The sequence below is a fragment of the Polyodon spathula genome, unplaced genomic scaffold (genome assembly GCF_017654505.1).
Source record: "Polyodon spathula isolate WHYD16114869_AA unplaced genomic scaffold, ASM1765450v1 scaffolds_637, whole genome shotgun sequence".
Classification (NCBI taxonomy): Eukaryota; Metazoa; Chordata; class Actinopteri; order Acipenseriformes; family Polyodontidae; genus Polyodon; species Polyodon spathula.
In genome coordinates, this window is record NW_024472126.1 from 1 (window position 1) to 8,631 (window position 8,631).

General features: G+C 38.3%; 1 protein-coding gene across 1 annotated transcript; it reads left to right on the plus strand.

Moving 5' to 3' along the window:
- Window positions 1-564: 564 nt before the first annotated feature.
- LOC121308316 (transient receptor potential cation channel subfamily M member 5-like) lies at window positions 565-8,341 on the plus strand (the record flags this gene model as incomplete). Its single annotated transcript, XM_041240643.1, has 10 exons — window positions 565-906; window positions 1,965-2,108; window positions 2,595-2,718; window positions 3,097-3,242; window positions 3,967-4,079; window positions 4,894-4,992; window positions 5,462-5,720; window positions 6,889-7,007; window positions 7,128-7,260; window positions 8,126-8,341. Coding segments are annotated over 10 exons (1,695 nt in total), but the record flags the coding sequence as incomplete, so codon positions are not given.
- Window positions 8,342-8,631: the final 290 nt, after the last annotated feature.

Consider the following 8,631-nt stretch of genomic DNA (forward strand, 5'->3'; position numbering starts at 1 on the left):
TCCTCCTGCTCTCAAGATTTGGTTCCTACTTTCTAGGAAAGATAGCCCCCCTTGGTCTAACTTTCAGTCATGTATCAAGCTAAGTAATTCCCTGAGTTTAGGATTCTGATTTAGTTTGTTGTGTTTGATTTCCATTAGTACTGTCAGGGCTGATACAATGTACATGGTGTTATACTTGGTTAAATAAATCACCTATTTAATTTCACCTGGAGAGTGACATTATTCCCACCCCTTCAATGTCTTCTTTCCTGTCATTAACCAACCAGTTGCTTCCTGGAATTACTGACATGCTTTGATCCCTACTCATGTGAAATGACCTGGAAGTGAAAGAGTAACAGGCTTCCTGGTAATAAAGCAAGCAAACTGATATCTTTGTGCAGTTCCAGATATCTTTTTTTTTTTTTTTTAATGAAAATATTTGTTTGCTCTGTGCTTTTCTCAAAACTGCACATTTGAGACCTGTAGAGCACAACAGGTTTTCTGAAATGATGCTGTTACAACCACAGAAATGAGAGATGCTTGCTGTTACCGAACATTAATTGCTCTCCTGTGTTCTTCTTGCAGCCTTGTGACTTGGAAGAAGTCATGATGGATGCCTTGGTCAGCAATAAACCTGATTTTGTGAAGCTTTTCATTGACAATGGGATGAACATGTGCGACTTCCTGACATACAACAAACTCCAGGACTTGTACTGTGCAATCCCTCCGAAGTGCCTTCTCCACCAACTCCTGCAGAGGAAACACGAGGAGCCCAAACTCTCCATAACGGCGCGCAATGGCAGCATGGCAGATTCTCTGGAGCAGAAACCAAAGTTCACTCTGTATGAGGTCTCCAAAGTGCTCAAAGACTTCCTGCACGATTCCTGCAGAGGATTTTACCAGGAGACCTCCAAGAAAGGAACAATGGTGTGCGCTTTCAGGTTATTTATTACACACATTTCCATATCCATATAAAACACACGTAGTTGCATCCAGATTCATTTTGTATCCTAGGGCAACAAGACTCTTAGGTAAGGCTTCTATTGGTGGCATGTTTGATTGCTTACAAAATTCACAATATTTTAAAGTTTAATCCTTAAAGATAAACATTTAGAAAATTAAAGTGATTTTTTATTTATTTATTTTTAATAGGTGAAGCGCAAATACGATATACTATTCAGTGAAGCGTCATTTACACTAATTGATCCTTAAGGTTAAAAATACAAGTGTCTTTGCATTAGTGTTGGGCAGCATAGGCCTCAGCCTAGCTCTTCTTCTCAAGTGTAAAAATCTTAGTACTAGGTCATTAAATTGGGGAAAAAATATAAAGATATACAGATATTTTTGAGAAAATGGATTTACAAATGCTTAGATATTGTATTGTTACGAAGCTCATTCACCTGTTTAGCTTGTTTTTAATAACAGCTACCCATGAAATTGGCCAGTGGTTTGTGTTTTCACTTGACACTGGCAGGTAGGAAAATGGTGGTAGAAATTTGCATCAGTTGCCTGAAAGTCGTAGGCTGTTACCCAGCTGTGGGGGCTGTTAGGCATTTCTGTGGTCTCCACTATAATAAATACATTATCTCACTGTTTCAGAACACCCTGCAGTGTTTTCAAGAAACACGTTCCTTTACACTTGTTGTATCACATGTCTATCTCAGCAATATATTTTCTGATCTTATTGCACGATACATATAAGGACACAATTGTATCAGAAAAAGCTTAGGTGTGTAAGGGGGTGGGGGTAGGGTTAGGGCTAGGGTTATATCATGCAAAAAATGTACACATTAAATACATTGTAATTTATGTGCAAGTGCACATTTATGTACTGTAAATGCAGAGTAATTAGAAACACTTAATGTAAAGTATTACCCAAGATTATTTTTAAGTGGACTAATCAATTGCCTACTGTACTTCAAAAGCCTACCTTACTTGAATGCGTGGCGTGTACGTTTGTAACATGGCCTTGTTTTTATTTTCAGGAAAAAGCCGGTATAGGTCGAGTCAGTCATGTGCAAAAGCCCTCACTCAACATGAGCCAGAAATGTGAGAATCCGTGGAGGGATCTCTTTCTGTGGGCAGTCCTTCTGAACAGACAGGAAATGGCCAACTACTTCTGGGCTACAGTAAGCCATATTCATTTTCTGTGCAGGGAGATGGTTTACAAATTTAAAGTTATTGCATTGTTAGGGGCCTCTGGTCAGTCTGTTAACCATAATAATGAATTCTCCTTGTACTTTTTGCAGTCATTTCTGTATTCATTTTTGGAATCCAAATGGATTGCAAGAAATATGAATTAAAATAAGTTCAAACATGAATTAAAATAAGTTCAAACTACATTCTTTTTCAGATAGACAGAAGATTTGAATTCTTTGTATTGTATTCTAAATATAGGCAGCAGTCAGTTGACAATCATGAATTTACAATAAAATGGACTGTTTCCTACATGGTTTTATTTAAAAATCAGTGAAAAATGATGTTGCAAAGCTAGCGAGTTGCGTTGCAGCTGTTTCAATAGATTAAAATGCGTTTGATTTACTGTGTGGTGGCTACGTTTCTATGCTATCTATCCAGAAGTCTTGTTTTTATCTTTTATATCTTGTGCATGGCAGGGCCCGGAGGCAGTGGCAGCAGCTCTAGCTGGCTGTAAGATCCTGAAAGAGATGGCTCACCTGGAATCAGAGGCAGAGTCTGCTCGGAGCATGAAGGAGGCTAAATACGAGCAATTCGCACTGGGTGAGGGAGTCCAGCTGACCTTCACAATGCCACATTAACTCTTCTTATGCTACTGTACTAGCAGCTCAGGATTAAACTGTGCACATTCATGTGTCAAATTAAATGTCAGTTAATGTCACCCATGCTCATCTTATTTGTATCATCTTATTTAAGCCAGGAACACATTGGGTACTCAAGAGACAGTAGTCTTGCTCTTTTCACAGTCACATCCCATTTCTTGAATCTACTTATTGCTTAGGGGCTGATCAATAAGCCACAACTGAATTTTTTAGAGCATTTTAAAGCACCAGCTGCAATGGGTGACCCACATTTGCCGACCCCAGTTCTAAACATGAAAGGAGTTTCTCTTCAGTAATGGTTGTGGTCTGTTATTCCTAGACTTGTTCAGTGAATGCTACACCAACAGTGAGGACAGGGCCTTTGCTTTGCTGGTCAGAAAGACAAAGTCCTGGAACAAAACCACCTGCCTAGACCTGGCAACAGAAGCCGACGCCAAGTCCTTCTTCGCCCATGATGGTGTTCAGGTATTGGCCATTACAGAAACTTTAGAATACCATTGTGTCAGGGTTCTCCCATAAGCTTGCCATGCCGTTAGCAGACAACTACATTACTAGAATGGCAACACAAGGGATTTGGCTTTAACAGTTTTGTACAAAGGTATTAAAACTGAAAAGTTACTTACCAAAATAATTGTTCAAAAGTACTTAACACCAGTTATATAACCAGAAAATGTGTGTTATTAAAGTAATTTAAGATAATTAAGTCATTTTAAATAATAAGTAATACAATCACTTATTAATAGATGGTTTTAAATCATTCTAAGTAATGGTTGGTAATTTCTTTACTTGAGATTAGTTACAAAAAAAAAAATGAATACATAAATAAGTGCATTTAAATACCAACAATGTGCTATAATTTGTAGTAGCAGCAATATTAAAGTATTTATTTTATTGGTAGCAGTAAAACAATATTTTAAGAGTAAAAAAAGTTTGTGTACCAGTGTATTGTACCATTGACATTATAGGCACTTTACAGTAATGGACTGACCATTTTTCTGAGTATATAATCATTTCATTGACATTGATTTCTTTTCTGTTTTTCCTCAATATCAACACCAATTCAGGGGTTATTTTAATCTTTACCCTACCTAGCTGCAGTACTGTATACAGCATGTAGTATACAGGGGGTGTCTTTCCATCCTACTGTTTATCCAAGCCCTACTGAGTCATTATTCCATCTGTATTCCAGTCTCACTTGACGAAGATGTGGTGGGGAGCCATGAAGTCAGACACCCGGATTTGGAAACTAGTGCTCTCATTCTTCTGTCCTCCTCTAATTTACACCAACTTAATAACATTCAGGTACCGAACCAAGCGCAAAGTTATTTACATGCCATCGATTGCAGTTCTGTGTTTAAACTCAAATATGGAAAACCTTGCAGTTCACCATCTCAGTATAGAGTCTACCCTGCTAAAGCCATATGTTTAATCAGGTTCCATTGACTTCATAATAAAAATACCTTCATTAACCCTATAGAATACAGACCACTACTTACATTCCCTCACTAGACCTGGAAAACGGCCAGCTGTTTTTAAAATAACTAGAAATGGGCGTTTTTGTGAAGAGAAGCCAAGCAACCCCCTGCATGGATGTAAGGGGGAACACCCTGTGTATTCATGTAACAGTAAAATGCATTGCAGACAGCAATCTATTGAGAGTAGAAATGTACTATTGCTTTGTTTGTTTGAACAACATTACTATGGCTTTGTTATTGAATAGACTCAAAACAAACCCACACAACTATATATAAAATACTTGTTTAAAACTGAAACTTGACATGCCAGATTTGGATTTAGTATATAGGTCACTTTTTTATACTGGGTAGCAGAAAACTATGTCCACATCACAACAGCATCACACACTGGGTATAATGTTTTAGCGAGGCCCTGGACTGAATGACAGGGAGTGTTCAGGGTAAGAAATTAAATATGAACTGGGAGGGAAAGCTCTTATGGTACCTGCTGGCATCACTCCTGGCAGTAGCCCTGTGCTAGGGATAACTCTTCATGGCTTATCATGGCATGTGACTGTTTAATATTTACTGTTCATTGGTTAGTTGGGAGTTAATGTTGCTTTGATTAGCTGGCTCACCACTCTCTGCTTCTCTGGTTGCAGCGAGGACGAGCATCACACAGTGGGTGGAACGGAACAGTTTAAGGAATTCGACAGCCAGGATAGTGAGAAGGCAATGCTGCTCAAGCAGAGGCAGAACAGGTCAGCCTGAAAGCGGCTCTCTGTCGTGACCCTGAGCACGCTCTCCACGTGTTAAACCTGGCTTTTAAAGGGAATGAACAGATTATTACAAAATAATCTAATATTTATATAGTATTATTTTAAAAAACAAGGATGTAATGCAAACTATACTTTAATTTAATGAACTCCAATTCATTTACTAAGCTAGTTGATTAACTAATATGCTTTATTGTTTATAAAGGTTACTAAAGGTTAAGTAAGTGTTTTTTTTTTGTCCCCTTTTTGGTGTTCTTATTGCAATTACTCGAATACTCTCTTTTTTTTAAAATTAATTTTAGTGCATTTTAGTAAGCTAGCTGTTAGGAGATTCTTGGAAAATATTTTGATTTGCTACTGACACGTGAGGGACACTGGTGTCTCAGTGCAGCTGTATTCCATTATGTTTTGATCTCCTGTTGAATGACTTTTGCCATTGTGATACCTTTTCTAGTGACACGATCAAGCCTGAAAAACAGGTAATGACCAGCAATAACGTTTGCATGAAGTTCCTGTTCACGAGATGGAAGAAGTTCTGGGGTGCCCCGGTCACTGTGTTCCTGGGCAATGTCATCATGTACTTTGCATTCCTCTTCCTTTTTACTTACGTTATCTTGGTGGACTTCCAACCCCCTCCTCCCTACGGCCCATCCATCCCAGAGATCACCCTCTACTTCTGGGTCTTCACCCTGGTGTTGGAGGAGCTGCGACAGGTCAGACTCTCATACCCCTCCTCTGTCTGAATCTCAGCATATACTGCTAGAGAACATGATTTATTACCTCACCCCTGTAATAAGACTGCCATGTAATAAAAGTCTTATTTTACAGTCTCATTTGGGTTACATTGACTTCAAAGAAAAGAACTTCAATACAACCAGATCACAATAGATTAGGGGTAGAATGAATATTAATTCTGAGTCAAAAAGTTGAGGCAGAAGTAGTCGAATAGGTCTAGTTGCCACTTATCTAAACAAATCATGCATTTTATCATGTCTGGAGCTCTAATTGTGAGTGTACGGTGTTCTAAAGTGTTGATGTTTGTGCACTATATTTTAAAACTGCTTGGAATTTTTAAAAGATGTTTATTGATGTTCTTAAATGTTATTGTTAATGGATTGAAACCGAAGTCCTTCTTAGTTAATACTAGTTCACCAATACAGAAGCATAAACTTTAAACACACAACAGTGGTACGTATGGTAACTGTTTTTGCATGAAACATTAACATTTGTGATCTCATTATTGTGATGCAGTCACTAAACAGGACTTTCAATAAATGTGCAATTACCTTTCCATTACCATAAACAAAATAAAGACATGCGATTAGTCGGCTTTTCTATTCAATTCACTGACTGTTTGGTGCTACCCCTACAATGGATTCCAGCTTTATTTTTAGAAGTTCCCTACATCCCACCTCTGAGCTGTGCTGGACCAGCCACAACCTAGCTTTTGTTTTTTAATATCGTTTTTAAAAAGTAAAATCGAAGTAAGAATAAAAATTCTTTCTGGTATTTCCTAAGAACTGTTCAATTCAAATAACAGCACAGATAGAAATCACACAGTGCACTGTACATATTGTACAATTGCAACATTATATAGGAAATTGCACCATGGACCAAGGTGGTGGGGAGAAGGTTGAACACAAAATAGTCTTTGGTCTGCTTACAGTATGTATGGGATAAAGTACAGTGGGCAAAGCAATCAGTCCCACAAGTGTGAAATGGGCTTCTGAAACTGTTTAGACTGGAATGACATTCACTGTGGGACTGGTCTTGACAGCCACCCAGGTTCTGCATTTATAGCAGTTACACTTAGTACATATATTCTGCTTGTATTCTACTTATTTTTGATGTAAGCATCATTAAATTTCAATTTCTTCTCAGAGTTTCTTTACAGATGAAGACACCAGCATCATAAAGAAGTTCAAGCTCTATGTGGAAGACAACTGGAACAAGTGTGATATGGTGGCCATCCTGCTGTTCGTGCTCGGGGTGTTTTGCAGGTTAGACTATTGAGGATGTATCTTTTCATTGAATACCATAATACACCTTGCCGGAGAAGCCACATCTCGGAACTAAATGTACACATTTTGCTCTTCTGTGTAAACTTGTTCCTCTTATAGGATGGCATGGTCTACGTATGAAGCAGGTCGTACAGTCCTGGCCCTAGATTTCATGGTGTTTGCTCTCCGGTTGATTCACATCTTTGCCATCCACAAGCAGTTGGGCCCAAAGATTATCATTGTGGAAAGAATGGTAAGTCATCCAGTGCCATCTGCAAACTCCAAGAGCAGCAGTAGTACCTAATCATTTAGGGGAGATTTTTTACTATTGTATCCTATCTTTTCTACAGCCCTTTGCTTTGACCCCTTTTAAAAACCATTCTTAACTGCACCATTTGTAACATTACAGAGAAAACATTTGTAACATCTCAGATAAAACAGCAGCATAAATAAGGAAAAATAATAAAATACATCCCATTCTGTGCAGAGTTAAAAGTCACATTTAGAAACTAAATTGAATAATTTCAAATATGTATGTAAAAACAATACAGCTATCTACTGCTGTAAGTTCAGCTGAGTATCTACCAAATTTAGATGAGTGTTTAGGAACTGTAATAACCACATCCGGTCTAAACTGATAGCTTGAAGAAGACACAGTAAGTAGTAGATCTTGAACTTTGTCAATTATTGTTCTGTAATCAAATACATATCAGTGTTGCTAGTGTCCTCCTTGCATTCATGACTGGACAAATGAAGCCTGTGTCAAGGTAGAACGCCATGGAACACGTGCTGCGTCATCCTACTGTAGTGAAACTGTGCGGCAGGACCTGAAGGGACACTTGCCAAGCACAAAGAACTTTGGGAATGGGACTTTAAAACCTATTACAAATTAGAGGTGTACCAGAGAGAAAATATGTTTGACAGCCCCTTGATAACCAGGGGTGCTGTAAACTTTGAAGTTCTTAGAAGTCACCAGGATGTTATGAGTGAATCAGAAAATTATCTATAAAATCGAAATGAGAAGATGTGTTATTTCCTATCCAAGTTGCTCAGGATAATGAGAGAATTATTTGAGTCTGCCGCTGGCCGGGGGAATGAAAGCTGTGTGTTTGTTTCAGATGAAGGATGTCTTCTTCTTCCTCTTTTTCCTGAGCGTCTGGCTCATTGCCTATGGAGTGGCCACTCAAGCTCTGCTGCACCCCAACGATACCCGGGTCGACTGGATCTTTCGCCGCGTGCTTTATCGGCCCTACCTACATATATTTGGGCAGATCCCACTGGAAGAGATTGATGGTAATAAAAATAAAAACACTTTCATGGTTCATGTTGTTTGATTCGAAATTTACTTGGGTCTAAACAGCAAGGCTCTGCCTGTGCATCCCAAATGTACTTAAAGCTGCATTAACCAGTATCTGTGTTGTATAAAAGATAGCTCTTAGTGCACAAACAGGTTGCTTTGATTTATCCTTTGCTTTCTCCAATTCGTTAAAGAATTAAAACGCAGTACAAAAAACAAAAATCCTGAATTGAAGCTGAACTTTTATTCCAAAATCAAACCAACAGGAAAAGTTCATCAGATCCTCAAATTTTGTTTTTTTTCTCTAATCAATTTTGCTTTGCTTCA